The sequence below is a fragment of the Megalobrama amblycephala genome, linkage group LG8 (genome assembly GCF_018812025.1).
Source record: "Megalobrama amblycephala isolate DHTTF-2021 linkage group LG8, ASM1881202v1, whole genome shotgun sequence".
NCBI lineage: Eukaryota > Metazoa > Chordata > Actinopteri > Cypriniformes > Xenocyprididae > Megalobrama > Megalobrama amblycephala.
This window is the reverse complement of record NC_063051.1, coordinates 9,742,591-9,761,149: the sequence shown is the minus strand read 5'-3', so window position 1 is coordinate 9,761,149 and position 18,559 is coordinate 9,742,591. Positions and strand designations below refer to the sequence as shown.

The window sequence follows — 18,559 nt, the reverse complement described above, 5'->3', positions numbered from 1 at the left end:
AAGGGTCTTATCTAGTGAAACGATCTGTCATTTTCTAAAAAAAAATTAAAATGATATACTTTTTAACTGCAAATGCTCATCTTGCACTGCTCTGCGGTATGCCATGCATTACGTAATCACGTTGGAAAGGTCACACGTGACGTAGGCGGAAGTGCCACGGTAAGTCGAAAAACTCCATCTCATTTTCTCCTCCAACTTCAAATCGTCTGATATCGTTCTTTTACTTTTTTTTGTAAAGGCTGTTTGACTTAAGTCTTTGCACGTCTGCTTTGTAAACACTGGATCGGTACTTCTGCCTACATCACGTGTGACCTTTCCAATGTGATTACGTAATGCGTGGCATATCGCAAAGAAGTGCAAGACGAGCATTTGTGGTTAAAAAGTATATAATTTTGATTTTTTTTGTTTAAATGACTGATCGTTTTGCTAGATAACACTCTTATTCCTCGGCTGGGATCACGTAGAGCTCTTTGAAGCTGCACTGAAACTGACATTTGGACCTTCAACCCGTTGAACCCAAGTGAAGTCCACTATATGGAGAAAAATCCTGGAATGTTTTCATCAAAAACCTTAATTTCTTTTCGACTGAAGAAAGAAAGACATGAACATCTTGGATGATATGGGGGTAAGTAAATTATCAGGAAATTTAATTTTAAAGTGAACTAATCCTTTAAACTTCTTTTACTTTGTAAACAAAGTTGACTTGATTACATTTTACAAGATAATACTATTTCAGTCTGTCTACTTCTACAAAATGTCATCCTTGCCCTTCCTTTGTAATGATTTGTGAAATTTACTAGCATTCTCTAATTTTAAAATTGCTTCACTCAGAGAAGTAAATACTACACCAATTTTCTCAATGCACTATTTCGTGGAATTCTTCTGAAGTAAAATATTTTATTAAGTAAATATTTTTTAAGTATAAAACTGACATTTTTTGGTCACAATTTAGATTAGGGTACAATTCTCACTATTAACTACAACTTTAGCCTCAATAAACTCTTAATTACTGCTTATTAATAGTTGGTAAGGTAGTTGTTAAGTTTAGGTATTGGGTAGGATTAAGTGATGTACAATATGGTCATGCAGCATTAATATGTGCTTTATAAGTACTAAGTACTAATAAACAGTCAATATCGTTATAATATGCTAATAAGCAACTAGTCAACAGTGAGAATTGGACACTAAAGTGTTACCCAATTTTTATGTCACAAAGCGTTATGACAACAGATCTGTGAGCAAAGAGAAAAAAACTCATAATGCATACCAAAGAAATTGCTTTGGCCGTAATTACACAAAATGGTGCTAATGTTTGTCCTCAGCTGGCATGGCTGAGTGAAAGCTGAAGATGGAGAGGAGAGCAGACAAACAGACAGGAAATGGTGAGGCCTGGAGGTGTCTGGATTCATGTGGACAGCTAAGGTTCAGCAGGGACTTTTCTGCAGCTTTTCTGCAGATTGCTGGCAGCTTTCATGCCTAAGGCTAATAGAATGACGTTGATATGGTTTTTATATCAAGATTAAACAATAAAAAATCCAGCTGCCTTGCATTTTTGTTTTGGGAAGACTTCTGCCATTTTTGCAGGGCAGATGCTCACATTTACCATAAGTGCAATGCAAAGGTCAATGAAATACAATCCCGATCAAAACATTTGTTTGTTTACGTGGATTCATGACCTATTTAACTGACACAGAAATTTTGTGATATATTAAAACTAGGAAGAAGAGTAATGGCACAGAAACTAAGCACAGTTAAATTCTGTTCCCCTCTCTCACAAGTTACAGTTCTGCTTTCCATGCTGTTGACGTTTGGTTTATGAGGAGACTCTGTTTAAATACGTACACAGACAGTGAGAAATAACACTTCCCATGTTCCGAAATTAACATGATGTGATCTTTCCAGCTGTTCTCTATATATGCATGAGTTGAGAACTAGGAATGAATAGCAAATGAAGCAACACATGGTCTAATCCATTTGAGAGAGATAGCAGCTGCCTTGAATACATATTTATGTGAGCTGGCAGACAGATCGAGTGCCACTAAAACACATGCAGCTCTCAACAATATGTTAAACATGCTTTCTGGAAACCTGGATTTCATACTCTTGAAAAATAAAATAACATAAAATAAATCATCCAGAGCATTCTAAAGAATTCCATTATCACTAAACAGACTGTTTATTTTCCCCTCACCAAATTCTACTGATAGCACAAAGATCATGCCGCCCTGCAACAAAACAGTCTGGACTTTCAAAGTCTAATTGAATCTGTTGATTAAACAGACCTAAAAAAAAAAAAAAAAAAACATAACATGAGGATGTTGTGGACACACCTCCTATTTACTTTCTTAATACACATTCCTGGTCTTATTGTGCATTATAAAGCAGTAAATGTTATTCAAAAGAAAAATATTTCTCTTAACAATAAAGTCAATAAAGTGTACCATATATTGCTCTGGATCTCTAAAATATATAAACTGGACAAATATTAAGCAGTAATTTCATGAACAATACAACATATAATCCAGAGCATTCCAAAGAATTCCAGTTATCTGATGAAATTACAGTAAATTTGCACAGCAAGGAAACACTCTTCATTTCCTCAGCTGATTTTTTTTTGAGATAATGTCTTTTCATTTACAGTTGCATGAAAAAGTATGGGAACCCCTTGCAGAATCTGTGAAAATGTGAATAATTTTAACAAAATAAGAGAGATCATACAAAATGCATGTTATTTTTTTATTTAGTACTGTCCTGAGTAAGATATTTTACATAAAAGATGTTTATATATAGTCCACAAGACAAAAAAATGGGGGGTGTGAAAACTTTTGAACAGGATGAAGAAGTCCAATTTTTTCTTATTTTGTTGAAATAAGAGCAACAGAAGATACTTGCATGTTTCCCGGAAGACAAATTAAATACAATTTACCTTGATCTTTAAATTCAAAAAGTTTTCACCTCCCGGCTCTTAATGCATCGTGTTTCCTTCTGGAGCATCAGTGAATGTTTGAACCTTTTTTAATAGTTGTGTTTGAGTCCCTCAGTTGTCCTCAGTGTAATATGAATCTCAAAATCATACAGTCACTGCTGGAAAGGGTTCAAATATGCAAATAATCCTTGAAAACTGAAGAACCTGCAGCACCTGGAGAATTTTTCTGAAGAACGGAGCTCAGTTTAACTGCTCAGAACAAACAAGGGACTCATGAACAACCATCACAAAACAAAAAAACAGTCGCAGATCATCCAGGTAACCACACACAGTATTGAGAATCAAGGGTTCAAACTTTTGAACGGAGATATTTTAATAAATTCAGCTACTTTTTTGTCTTGTGGATTATATGTAAACATCTTTTATGTAAAATATCTTACACAGGACAGTAATAAATAAAAAAATAACATGCATTCTCTCTTATTTTGTTAAAATTATTAACATTTTCACAGATTCTGCAAGTGGTTCCCATACTTTTTCATGCAACAGTATGGGCAGGGCATTCATCTACAGATGTGACTGTGCCAAATCCGTTCAAAGACACCATCACCAGTGCTTACGGGTCTCAAATGCTTTTCAAATGAACACTAGTGATCAATGATTATCAATGATAGTGATCAATGATGATGTCACATGAGTAGGCAGTCATTCACTTTTGTAAAAAAAAAATAAAAAATAAATAAATAAAGTGGACAAATCACAAAAAGTAGTCAGAAATACAGTACTGTGGCTCTGATGAGGTCAGATTTATACTCTTGGATGTCTTTTTACATGGTATACTTCCTAGCTAGAGTAACAGAGCACTCGGTAGCTTGAAATATTTGCCATGTAGGAATGAATGTAAAAGCCAGTTTTACTACAGAATCTGTTATTATGGAGCATGCCAAGCCAATGCTCCAAACCATCCAAGAAACCAACCACACTCACATTTATTCTCAAAAACATAATGCAAGTGTTGCAAGTCACATTTCATGTACTGAGCAGCACTTTTGAAATATATGTTCCATATGTTTCATTGCAGTCTGAGCATATCACATCACTATAAAAAAAAAAAAAAAAAAAAAAAAAAAAATCACCTATTAAGTTTAGTTAGTGCCTTCAATTTTTAAGTATAATCAAATTGGCTTTGCAAGTCATTTAAACTTAAATTATATTGAACTGAACAAAAAAAATTACTTGAATCTAAATGAAGTTGGTTAAATTATTTTAAAGAGTTAAAGTAATGGAAACCATATTTAAGCAGGACTTATTGATGATATTATTATTATTTACCTTGAATGGGATTCAAGCTGGTGAAAAGTGTGATATTGACCTAAGTTCTGTTGTTTTCACAGACTAGTCCTGCCAATTAAGCATGCTGTGGCTTTTACGGTCGAGCTTGGATTCCTGGGGGATATGTTTGCATGGAAAACATCTTAATTGAATAAGTGTTTTCATGTGTCTATTTGTTTTACAGGCACATTCCTCTATGTTCATCAAATGGCACTGTATTGCATTCATGTTGATGAACATCATGGACACAAATACAATTGCAGTAAACTAAATATCTTGTTTACTGTCCCCTCATAACACATTATCACCAAATTCTACCTATAACACAAAGATCAACAAAACAAAGTCTGGTCTTTCTAATTGAATGTTGATTAAGTAGACTAAAAACATACAATTGGGGATGTTGTGTACACATTCCCTGTTTACTTTCTTAATATACATTCCTGGTCTTATTGTGCATTATTTATCAGTGCATGCTATTCTAAAGAATAGATTTAAGTCAATAAATTGTACCATACTCTATATTGCTTGGGATCTCTAAAACATATAAACTGGACAAAGATTATACATTAATTTCATGATCAATCTAATGATGTTATAGGTGGTCTGCACATTGCAAGTATTCTCTCAGCATTTTCCATCAGGTACACACACATGGTTTTTTAGTTTAAGATTAGCTAATACAAACCAGAACTTTCCCATCTAATTTAAAGCCTGATTCCAGAACCACTGCTGCACATGGAGGGAGAATTGTGGGAAAGCTCCTCTTTCCTGTACTCAACACTGTGGGTAATGAAAATAACACGGCCTGTGGTCTGATTGATACCAACTGAAAACCACTACTGAGAGAAAGAGTTCAGAGCCAAACAACTCGAAGATTATTGGGATCACTATGGGTGTATTTCGTCATAATGTCTGGTCCTCTTTGCAGCTTTTTCTAGTCAAGAACCACTCACTTAAACAGAAAGAGATTGACAGAGAAAGACATTTAACTGGCTACGGGTGAAATAGCCGATACCACAATAATAGCTTGAAAATGAAATAACTGCTATTCATCCATTTCTTTCCACTAGGAATAGTTCATATGATTTAACCCTCTTGGTGTGGTCTTGTGATGGCAGGCCAGGACACAATGCATGACTCTATGTGTGCCATATGAAGTATGGCTTAATGACTTCACCATGCTGACATATGGAAAGTATGCAGTATGCTGTTACTTCTAAAGCAATTACTTGAGACGGCCACACAAAATTTTTTGGCAATCATTCTGGTGCATGCCTATGAAAGATTACCATTTTATTTGAACGAAAACCAGAGGGATTTTTTGTACTCACTCAGCCATACGATTGTAATAAAAAGAAAATTTTAGAAGATAAAGGGCAAAGTGGCCAAAGATCAAAGCTCAAATGCTGATGGCGATACTCTAAACATTTTTTAATTATGACTCTTAGGAGAACACTGGAGTTTGTCAACAGAAAGGCACAACACTGCACAAGCCACGTGTTGTCAGGCCTGATCAATCATTGCACACTACAGTTTTGGACCAATTGTTTCAATTGAAAGTTGGTAAATTTAATGTTTTTGAAAGAAGTCTCTTATGTTCACCAAGGCTGCATTTGTTTGTATCAAAAATACAGTAAAAACAGTAATCTTGTGAAATATTATTACAATGTAGAACAACTGTTTTCTATTTGAATACATTTTAAAATGTAATTTATTCCTGTGGTGCAAAGCTGAATTTTCAGCATCATTACTCCAGTCTTCAGTGTCACATGATCCTTCAGAAATCATACTAATTTGCTGATTTGCTGCTCAAGAAACCTATAGGGACAGATTTACTACTATTTCATACTAAATCCTTATCTTTAAATTCTATATGACCTCAAATTTTGCAATACATTAAACATACATTAACACTTCATTAAGAAGTCATCATGTGAAGAGGTTAGAATGGTGTGTTTGTGCATCGTTAACTAGAGAAAGCTTTAACTAAGACCAAATGCTCGCTGATGACACAGCTCAGCTCTATTGTATGTGCTGATTATGCAAGTGAGTGCGCTCTACAGTAAACACAGAAAGAAAAGGAGTGAATGAACAAGTAAAGTTTTGAAACTCCACCATAAAGGGAATGCTTGAGAACAAAGAAATGGGGAGAAGCTTTGGGGTTGAGCAGATGGGCTTTGAAACCTCCATTTCTCCCCACAGCCCCCTTCTTTCTTACTTGGTCTCTCTTTAAGAAGCTGTGAATGATTAAAGGAATAAAAAGGCAGTCTCATTGGAGCTCAAGAAAATCTGGTTTTAATAGAGGAGTTTCCTGCGATGGCAGGAAATAGCTGTCATTACTGCATGGTTCTCTTTCTGCCTCCTCACTCTTTTCCTCTTTCGTTCTCTCTCTTTCCAGCCAGTCGTAATTCATAAATGGCAAAATAAGGTGGCACACAGGTCATATCCAAATAAATGCTCTCACCTCATAGCTTATGATCTCTGCTCCATTTGGTCTTCAAGACCAGCAGACACAACTAATACATTATATAAGTGCGAGAGACAGTGCAAGACTAAAATTGTCTATGTAGACATGCATCAGATGGACATCTTTGGTCTTTGCATTGTATTTTGCTCTTCTTTTAAGCATGATTGTTGCATTTAAAAGCACATCTCGTATTCCTCTCTTCGCACCTGCACCCTAGAGAGGCACTTAGATCAAGTAACAGACTACTTTTAGATTAAGCAAAGATGGATAACAAAACTAGACCACTACAGCAATAATCTTTCCATTATGCTTCATCACTCGACAAAGGGAAATATTAAGTAAAACCCATAGAATAGAATCACATGAAAAAATCTACATGAAAACTGCAAAGACCCAGACAAAGATTTAAAAAAAAAATAATAATAATACTTTTATTCAGCAAGGCTGCATTAAATCGATCAAAAGTGACAGTAAAGACATGTATAATGCCACAAAAGAATTCTATTTTAAATAATTGCTGTTCTTTTGAACTTTCTATTCATCAAAGAAACCTGAAAAAAAAGTTGCATGGCTTACACAAAAATATTAAGCAGCACAACTGTTTCATCAAATAAATGAAGTCTTGGTGCACATAAGAGACTTTAAATTAAAAAAAATATTAACTGCAAGTTCAAAACCGTATATAATAATCATCAAAATTGTTAAAAGCACCACCAGATGTTTGCTTCATCTATAAGAACCCTGACATTAACGCCTACAGGTGAAAAGCCAAGCTGCCAGAAATGGATTTATTAACAGAGGCAGGTTAAAACATGAAGGTCGATTTACTTTAAAATATAAGTACCGATTAATCCTGTACAGACTGATGAATGTAGCAGAAACCTTTGGGGTTTAACCCACTGTGTTAAACCTTCAGACACTGTCCAACACTGTGATCCAACTCTCAAACCACCTTCGGAGGTGGTCAGGGACGCATATGGCCATATCGCATTAAACAAAGAGGTTTAAACTAAAGAGATCTAAGTGGTTTCACTACCAATGATAAAATCTATTCAAAACCTTAAAATGAAACCTATAAAGTCAATTTATTTGTACAGTACTCTTACAGTCCCATTAAGCAAGCCAAAGGGGAATGTGGCAAGGACAAAAAGGAGTTTAGCAAGCGGAGGGCAAGAAACGTCAGAGGAACCAGACTCACAAAAGTGATCAATGGAGACACAAGCACACCAGCATCCCATGCTGACGACCAGCATCTAAAAGAAAACACATGCTGGTCTTTTCTTCAGGGTTACGGCAGACACAGTCTCATAAACTGCCTTGAGAAGCTGCTAATAAGGACCTGAAGCATGCCACAGCAATAACCCCAGGCAGTGCACTTTCTAGTCTCATTTCTGAAGAAGGCACAATTCATATGATAACACTGCACATAGAATGCTGGAAAACAAAAATGCCATGGTAAAATACTGATGCATTACAGTCAGCAGAACTGGGCTAAATGGACTGTTATCCACAGTAAATATGGACTTATTTACATTATTATATGGGCTTTGCACAACTGCTATTGTGAGTACTGTATATTACTTTTATAAAAGATAGGTCTGCAACACTAATCTGAGTCCTTCTCATGACAAAAAGATTGATAAATGAGTTCTCTGAAACTGTCTTGAGTGTAAAAATAGTGGAGGCTGTTAAAGAGGATGTCCTTGGTAGAAAACAGGAACCTACAAGCATATCCGTCTTGCTCAGACTAGATTCTCAGAAGAACCCTCTTGTATGTGGACCTGTCAAATTTGGATAATTTGTATGTTTTTGGTGATTTAAATGTTAGTTTAAGCAAGACACTGACTGTTATGCATTTCTGATCCATCTGAAAAGTGTCTCTCTGTTGTTTTTCTTTTAAATCCATAAAAAGTTTCAATTGGAAGCCACATTGTTGGAAAAGAGACTAATAGATATTTCCACAGCTCAATTTAATACACTGACAGCTGACGAAGCCCCGTATGGCAACTACCATATCACTACCACAGTCTAAACAACGGTTTTAAAAAATGGAAATGTTAACTAATTGACTCAATAATTTGATTTACACCACATGACTGCACTCAGACAGTATCAGTTATACAAAATAAAGCATGCTCTTTACTCGTCCCATGTGTGGAAACTTTTCCGCAAATCCTGGACTTGGAAAAGACTAGTGAAAACTGTGCCAGTCATGTGAAAAAGGTATGCAAACAAAACAAAAAGGATGGAAAAAGTGAAAGGGAAGATAAAGGAAAAGCTGAAAGTTTAAACTTCAAGACACCAACATTTTTGACACTTAAAATTAAGAAAGATAGCACATCCACACTTTAAGAAAAAATATGGACTACTGTTCAAATGTTGCTGTTGTTTTTTTTTAAATGAATGTTTATTCAGCAAGGATGCATTAAATTGATCAAAAGTGACAGTAAAGACAGTAAAAATGTATCACTGTTTCCACAAAAATATTAAGCAAATCAGCATATTAGAATAATTTCTGAAGGATCATGTGACACTGAAGACTGGAGTAATGATGCTGAAAATTCAGCTTTGCCATCACAGGAATAAATTACATTTTAAAATATATTACAATAGAAAAAGTTATTTTAAATTGTGATATTATTTCAAACAATATTACTGTTTTTACCATATTTTCTTTATGGTAAATATTTATCATATTTATCTTAAAAATCGTAACCGACCCCAAACTTTTGAATGGTAGTGCATCGCAAAAATGTGCTCGTTAGGTTTTAAAATGATTAAACAACAAACTCTTCAAAATAAAGTCAAAAATCATTGTGACACTTTGTGGTTGTGAAAGTTATGTTGTTAGTAAATGTGATGAACTACACCTGTGGTTCCTCTGCTGGGACACCTGTGTGAACTTAAGGAGAACTGACTTCACCAAAAATCACCAAAATGACTTCAGGTCAGGTTATTTAATGCAATGATATTCATACATTTGTGTGGCTTTAGTATCCAAATACTTTTCAAGGCCACTGCATGTTCTTGTAATCCAAACAGCGTGTGTCTGCTGAGTGTTTTAGGAAAAGAAGCAGCCCAGACACTCCAGAAAATGGTGACATTGCACTAGTAACCTGAGCTTGTGTGTTTCAAAGCCCAGCTCACCGCTTGTCCCCTTGGGTGAAAATTACCCTCAACTCTGACCCTGCACATGTTGGTAGAAACAACTCTCCCCCCATGTGTGGACGGCCATGTCTGGGGTTGCATTACCTCATCTGAAGTCTCTCTGCACAAATCTTGGACCATGTTTTTGTCTCTAAGGATCTTGATCACAGTTATAAATCCATAAGCACACCAGCTAAAACACAAACACCAGATTTTGCATGCAAAACTTTTGAGGGTTTGCTGCTTTAATAAATGCACGTGTCTGCCTGAAAACCCTGTCTAAATCTGAATGTGTTCCCTTTGAATGTGGAAGTCCCCTAAACTGAGTAAACTTACCAGGTTGGCAGGTGAGGGGTCTGCGGGGGTGAGTGTACAGTTACTAAGTGGTTTAAGCCCCTGAGGATGAAAATAAGTTGACTAAAGCCTGCAGTGATCTAGACCCAGACAGAAGACTGATGCTGTACCCTTTCACCCTAGCCATCACCCCCGGCCCCCATAACAGAACTCAACCTCAAGAAACATACCCTTTTATTCACTGCACAAGAGCGATTATTGGAAACAGAAGTGTTTTAACTTGCATGCTTACTCTAACAACATATTAGTCTTCCATAAGTGTCTAGAACAAATTGTTTTGATAAACAAAGACCATAAGCACAGTCATGCATGTAAAAACTTTGTAATAATAAAACAGATAAATCTAGCTCTACATTCTTATTACAATTAAAAGGATTCCTTTATTAATAGGAACTAGATTAATATTTTAATTCATATTTAATGTTTTAAAGGTGCCCTCGAATGAAAAATTTAATTTATCTTGGCATTGTTAAATAACAAGAGTTCAGTACATGGAAATGACATACAGTGAGTCTCAAACTCCATTGTTTCCTCCTTCTTATATAAATCTCATTTGTTTAAAAGACCTCCGAAGAACAGGCGAATCTCAACATAACACCGACTGTTACGTAACAGTCGGGATCATTATGTACGCCCCCAACATTTGCATATGCCAGCCCACGTTTCCAACATTATAAAAGGCATTAGACAAGGGCAGCCAGTATTAACGTCTGGATGTGCACAACCAAATCATCAGACTAGGTAAGCAAGCAATAACAATAGCGAAAAATGGCAGATGGAGCAATAATAACTGACATGATCCATGATAACATGATATTTTTAGTGATATTTGTAAACTGTCTTTCTAAATATTTCGTTAGCATGTTGCTAATGTACTGTTAAATGTGGTTAAAGTTACCATCGGTTATTACTGTATTCACGGAGACAAGAGAGCCGTCGCTATTTTCATTTTTAAACACTTGCAGTCTGTATAATGCATAAACACAACTTCATTCTTTATAAATCTCTCCAACAGAGTAGCATTAGCCGTTAGCCACGGAGCACTATCAAACTCATTCAAAATCAGAAGTAAACAATATAACAGTATACAATACTCACATAATCCGACGCATGCATGCCTCATGCATGACGAACACTTTGTAAAGATCCATTTTGAGGGTTATATTAGCTGTGTAAACTTTGTTAAGGCACTGTTCAAGGCAAGCGCGAGCTCTGTGGGCGTGGACCACGGGATTTAAAGGGGCCGCAGCATAAAATCCGCGCATTTATAATGATGCCCCAAAATAGGCAGTTAAAAAAATTAATAAAAAAAAATCTATGGGGTATTTTGATCTGAAACTTCACAGACACATTCAGGGGACACCTTAGACTTATATTACATCTTTTAAAAACATAATCTAGGGCACCTTTAATTTAATATTTATTGTTATGTTAGCACTATTATGTAACACTATTATGTTAGAAATGGATGGCCAATACAGACCTATAGTCAATATACACATTTGGGCTGCCCTCGACTAAAGATTTTTCTAGCTGACTAGTAGTCATTTATTTAAGCGATTAGTCGATTAATCACGCGTTAATATTAATAAACCATATACATAATAATAATGAGCCTTCAATTCGTCCATATATAAATACATAGCCTAATCAGCACTCAAACGCACACATAATGCTTGCAGCAGCGCACCGGCAAAAGTAATGATTATTAGTGTGTTGTGAAAAAAACAGAAGGCGACTGTCTAAACATATTAATAATTTATTGTTTTCTGTGTTTTTGGCTGCACAAGGATGCTGACTCGTCATCTCCGCAATAGTGGACGCGCCTATATGCATGTTTCATATGGATGACATAATTTGAGGACAGTTATTTTCTGTTTGAATTGGTTCATTAAAAAGTTGACATGTCAGGCTTTCTATAGATACATTTCTCGTGTTTGTGAACCAAGTATACGCAGAGTTTCAGTTCATTTTGTGCTCAAGTTCACTGAGACCGAGACGACAAAAAGAGCATCCTGATTGTTTTCATTATTTTACAAATGCACAACGTTTTGCTGTTATTGTGAGTTTACAGAAATAAAAGTAGACCCTTTACAGTTTGCATTACTCTTATCTGTATGACTAAAATGATGGAGTATTTTAAAATGTAAAAGTGATCGCACACCAGCGCCTCCATGTCATGCAATAAGCGAGCTCTCCACACAAACACTTGGATATGCATCTAATAATAGCGCACGTTTATCTAGGACTAGGCTAACATTAGAGCAAGTGACTTGTAAAGTTGCTACTACTTACAATTTTCAAGTGATAAGCCATATTTGAGGTTGATGAATGATGAAAGATATGCGAATGTTTGGATTTCCTGCCGTTGACAATCTGTCCCTCACAGATTGTGTGACTTCACCACTTCCTGTGTTGATTTTTTTTTTTCTGCGACTAACCAACTAACAAAATCTTGCTTGACCAAGCCTAATCGACTAACGGTTAGTCAACTATTAGGAGGCAGCCCTACTGAGAATATTTCTTTTATATTTAAATCAGTTCATTTAGATACATTTCTCATGCCTGTGAGGAAAGTATATGGCTCAAGTTCATATGAGACCGAGATGACAGAAAGCGCATCCTGTTTGTTTTCATTATTTTTCAAAAGCACAAAGTTTTGTTGTTATTGAGAGTTTACAGAACCATTTAGTTTTGAATGTTAGATTGTTCTTATCTGTATGACCAAAAATGACGGAGTATTTTAAGTTAAATGCAAGTGATCGCACCGGCGCCTCCATGTCATGCAATAAACGCGCTCTCCACATAAACACTTGGATATGTGCCAAATAATAGCGCACATTTTGTAAAGTTGCTACTACTTGCATGTTTCAAGTGATAAGCCATATTTGAGGTTGATGAATGAGGCGAATGTTTGGATTTCCTGCCGTTAACGAACGTTAACGATTTCGCCACTTCCTGTGGAGTTTTTTTTCCTGCGACTAACCGACTAATACCAATTTTGGTCGACTAAGCCTCTTTTCATCAACTAACGGTTTGGTAAAACTGCCTTTTCTTGTTATGTGCCTAGATTGTGGAATGAAATGCAGAATACTTTGCGGCTTGACGTGCTCCCATCTTTAAATATTTTAAAAAATCTTTTGGTGTCTTACTTGAAAGAATCTTGTTCTTGTTTTACTTAACATTTACATATTTTGTTAGTTCTGAGTGCTGGACAGGACTTTTTTTTTTTTTTTTTGTGTGTGTGTGTGTGTTGGTTTTGAAGTGTTTTTGTGTGAAACTTTGTGTGCTGCCAATTTGGCCAGGACTCCCTGGTAGAAGAGATTTTTATCTCAATGGGATTATTCCTGGTAAAATATGGGATAAATAAATAAATAAAACGGTTAGTCAACTATTAGGGGGCATCCTTAATAATACACATACAACCATTATGATATGCTGTATTCAACAGCTAACAGCTACTTCTACCGCTCTGTGTTTGTTATTAATTAATTAAGACAAAAAGCTATAAACAGTCAGATGTTAGATGGTGAAGTAAAGTGAGTAGCTTTGTCACTTACTGTAAAGTTCGGGGCAACACAAGGCTGTGAGAGGACAAAGTATTGGGTGGCCAAGTTTACATATGCGTTGCGGTAGGATGAGATTTTCCGGTGACCCTGGACAAGCTTATAGAGCTCCAAACACATCAGTCCAGCGATCGCAGCTGTTGTCGTGGCAATTGCTGGAATGATGCGGCCAGCAATTAACTTGCTCTGCAGAAGACAAAAAGGTTTGAGATATTATATATATGTACGTTTGTAGACACTGTGCACGGTTTGTTTACAAATACATGTTCATGGGTGCAAATAATTCTGGAAATCTATGGTCTAGTTAGTAGAATGAAAAGGTCTTTCCTCGGGGTGTTCTGTATACAGTATGTACAGACACTGAAAACACAAATCCCCCAAGGGGAATGTTGATCACTTTAGACCTTGTCTCACAAACAAAAGCACAGCAGAGTTGATTGACAAAGGCAATAGTCATTCACCTTGTGGCGGTCGGCTGTTGGTATATCATAGTTTTCTGCCCTCAGGTTGGATGTTGCAACTATATAGTCCATGTGGAAATTACTGTCATCATCCTGGAACACAAGAATAAAAAAAGAGCATACGGTAATGTATAAACAATTTCATTATTACAAGCACTGACACATAAGGGACATTCTTGCATTCATTCTTGTTTTTCTTTATATACATGCATTAGATGCACATCTCTGGAGACTGTGCTTGCTTTTTTAAGTTAAACGCATTAAGTTAAATTTAGTGATGTTTATGCTTAAAACAAGAAATAAAATATAATTTGCAAATGGGGTAAGAAAAATAAACAAGTCTTAATATCTATTTTGCTTTAGGTAAATGTATTTAATATATTTTTTTTATTTCATTTTTAATATTGTTTTAAGGATGAAAAAAATGTACAAAAAATACTCATTAAAAATGAATATTTTTATGCAGAGTAGACATTTATCAGACAAGCTCAGACAAGTTGTATAATTTTCATTTCCTTTCAACTATGGAAAACACCCTTAGATTTGTCCTTCACCTACTAACCATCTGTTCATTTGTTACCATAGGGCAAAAACAATGAGAAAAAGACCTGTTGTGTTTGAAGTGTGATGCTGATTGTTATCTTTTAGACAAAAAAACAAGAAGCATTTAAAAACAGGAACAAAACCATTTGGGCCACAGGTATGTTTGCGCACTTTGGTACAACAGGTACTAGATAAAGAGGTCATATCATGCCATGTCATATTTAAACGTTTATAGTTTCCATTCCTATTGTATTCGTACATAATTTCCCCTCTTTATGTTCAGGTGACACTGCACATGATGTCCCACAAAACAAACCATAACTGTTCCAGATTCAACTGCTTTGAACTGCAAATCATATACTTATAATCTTAGTGATCTTAGTGGCAATTAAAAAATAAGCCATTAAGCATAATTCACAACTCAAGAACTTTGGTGTGATATTAGATCGCAGGAATGAGGTTTTGGCACTCTGCTTACGCCCCAGGCACCGCAGCACTACAAAGGCTGTCAAGTATTGGGTGTGATGGGGGTAACTGCGGGGGTGTTTGAGCATAGTATATAATTTGGCAACCTGATGCCACCAGAATCCCCCAAACACACATTCCACTGGAAAAACCAAACATCTAATCTGGCAAAGAATGCGTCATTGCTAAAATCGCACTCACACACACTTTCACGTGCGTAAAGACATACGATACATACAGTGGGGCCCAAAGGTCTGAAAACATTAGAGAAATTTGTATAATTTTATTAAATTTTTGCAGTACAGCATCAAAAACATTTTGAATTTCTAATGTCTTCATTTTTGAAATTTTTTCTTTACTTTAATGATAGAAGCACTCAATCAATTTATCCAGCATCGTTTGAGATGTTCCAACAAGAGTTACATAGTCACAGCGTTCAAAGAGTTATATGATCAGTGTCACTCATTTACTTAGCCTAGAAAATAGAGCATAGAGAATCTGAAATATTCATTCTTCATGATAACTTTTCTTTGTTTTAAAATCCTAAAACTTTATTTTAATCCCAGATTTTCTATGTGGTTTGAGACTTTTGGAACTGCGGCCAAGCCTAACTGTTGCCATATGAACATTTTCAAACAGATAGCTGGACGCTTTCATCTTCAAAGACTAAAGACAGAAGCAACCAGAGAAAGAGAAATGGAGAATAGATAGTCCAAGAGTGATTTAAAGACTGAAGAGATTGTGAAAACAAAAGACAGATACATGCAGAGAAACACATAGACTGAGACTAATCCTCTTCCTAACAGAACACACAACACTAAGATGTTGTTCGGACACTGCTGCCCATTCACTCTCCATGTACTGTATGTGTGTGGAAGCCCAGGAAGCCCATGTGTCATGCAGTCACGACTAACGACAAAGCGGACACTGACTAAACCAGCGTGCATCCAAAGCTTTTCATAAGACCTGTCTGTCCGTTGGACGCCCTTTATTTGAGAAGTATGTCACAGCGGTGAGGTACTATGAAGAAGGTCTGTCTCAACAGAAAGGACGACTGTTTTCTCTCGTCTGTTATGGATGGAGCTGGTTACGGGTCGATGAAAACTGCAGTCGGGGTTGGATGTTTCAGGGCCAATTTTGTGATTCACTGAGACCTCCTACCTGAGAGTGGACGCCAACATGTCTGACAGGCCCAGAGTACATATGAAATGTGTGTTTACTGAGGATGCCAAAGTTATCATGCTAACTTTTCAGACTAATTTTATGTTTAAAGCCACTAAAGGAATAATTCACACAAAAATGAAACTCTTATATTTTACCGTCATTCCAAATCTATATTTGGAATGACGGTAAAATATTCTTTTAAAGGTGCCCTAGAATCAGAATTTGAATTTACCTCGGCATAGTTGAATAACAAGAGTTCAGTACATGGAAAAGACATACATTGAGTTTCAAACCCCATTGTTTCCTCCTTCTTATGTAAATCTCATTTGTTTAAAAGACTTCCGGAAAACACTCGGATCTCAACATAACACCGACTGTTACGTAACAGTCGGGGTCATTAATATGTATGACCCCAATATTTGCATAATGCCAGCCCATTCGACGCATTAGACAAGGAAAGGCAGTATTAACGGCTGGATCTGTGCACAGACAAGGTAAGCAAGCAAGAACAACAGCGAAAAATGGCAGATGGAGCAATAATAACTGACATGATCCATGATATCATGATATTTTTAGTGATATTTGTAAATTGTCTTTCTAAATGTTTCATTAGCATGTTGCTAATGTACTGTTAAATGTGGTTAAAGTTACCATCGTTTATTACTGTATTCACGGAGACAAGAGTCATTGCTATTTTCATTTTTAAACACGTGCAGTCTGTATAATGCATAAACACAACTTCATTCTTTATAAATCTCTCCAACAGTGTGTAATGTTAGCTTTAGCCACAGAGCATAGCCTCAAACTCACACAGAATCAAACGTAACCATCTAAATAAATATTTTACTCACATAATTCGAAGCATGCATACAGCATGCATGACGAACATCTTGTAAAGATCCATTTGAGGATTATATTAGCTGTGTGAACTTTGTAAATGCACTGTAATATAGTCGAGAGCTCGTGTGGCATATAGAGCGCATCTCTTAAAGGGGCCGTGCTAAAAAAATCAGTGCATAGTTAATGATGCCCCAAAATAGGCAGCTAAAAAAATTAATTAAAAAAAATCTATGGGGTATTTTGAGCTGAAACTTCACAGACACATTCAGGGGACACCTTAGACTTATATTACATCTTGTAAAAAAACAATCTAGGGCACCTTTAAGTGTAAAGTCAAACAAAGACATTTGCGGAATGTCTAAAGGCCCCGGTATACTTCAAACGAAGTTCTTATTCGTTCTTCGTTTAGGGGTAAAACAAAGTTTGAAATGCGTGACCAGCGATATACTGTAAACGAACATCTGACGCCGCCCACACTGCTGAGATCGACGGTTAGATGAATATGTAAATATGTGCCGTGCACTTTCTTCTCAGTACCAAAATAAACACAACAAAAAATGAGAAAACAGCAAGCATTCTCTTTCTCATTATAGAAAGCATGAGAAAAGCATCTGATCATAACCGCATGGGAATAGCACGAGCTCTGCAAAGTAGCACTCCAGTCACGTCACGTCTTCATATAGCACTTTATTCAATAGATTGCTTAAAATCAAGCAGCTTTACAGTATCAAACATGAAAAACAGTGTTAGTGCCTCATTTTTTTTTTTAGTGCCTTCATTTTGTACTATAAAGCGGCTATCCAGTGTGTTCATGTTTTCACCCATGGAGCTCTTACCTCAACAAACTCAAACACACGAAATGAATCAGAGACGCGTTCGACGCGTTCGAAGTGCACACCTCCTATTACGTTATCGTCACTGACCAATGGTAGTACGAAGGTGTTTTGCAGCTGTAGCGAACATTTCCTGAAAGTTCGCTTTGACAAGCCGTTTCGAACTTCCAAAAAGAACACAAAACGAACTTCGTTTTGGCCTGATTTTGTTCGAAATGACGTCACATCAGTCCGTTCTTCGATTTCGTTTGAAGTATGCTGGGGCCTTAAGAATGTCATCCAGGATGTTTATGTCTTTCTTTCTTCAGTCAAAAAGAAGGTCTAAGGGATAAGGGCCTTATCTAGTCAAATGATTGGTCATTTTCTAAAAAAATACAAATGTATATACTTTTTAACCACAAATGCTTGTTTTGCACTAGGTCTAAGATGCGCCAAGCATGACGTAATCACATTGGAAA

The 18,559-nt window shown here is 36.2% G+C and overlaps 1 protein-coding gene across 1 annotated transcript in view; it reads right to left on the bottom strand.

Annotated features, from left to right (window-relative positions):
• Positions 1-18,559, bottom strand: part of uba7 (ubiquitin-like modifier activating enzyme 7) — a 45,968-nt gene that overhangs the window by 13,450 nt on the left and 13,959 nt on the right. The window contains exons 21-22 of the mRNA XM_048199143.1: positions 14,257-14,349; positions 13,790-13,981 (exon numbers count right to left, since the gene is read on the bottom strand). Of these exons, the coding sequence (XP_048055100.1) occupies positions 13,790-13,981; positions 14,257-14,349 (285 nt within the window). The remainder of the gene's footprint in view (positions 1-13,789; positions 13,982-14,256; positions 14,350-18,559) is intronic.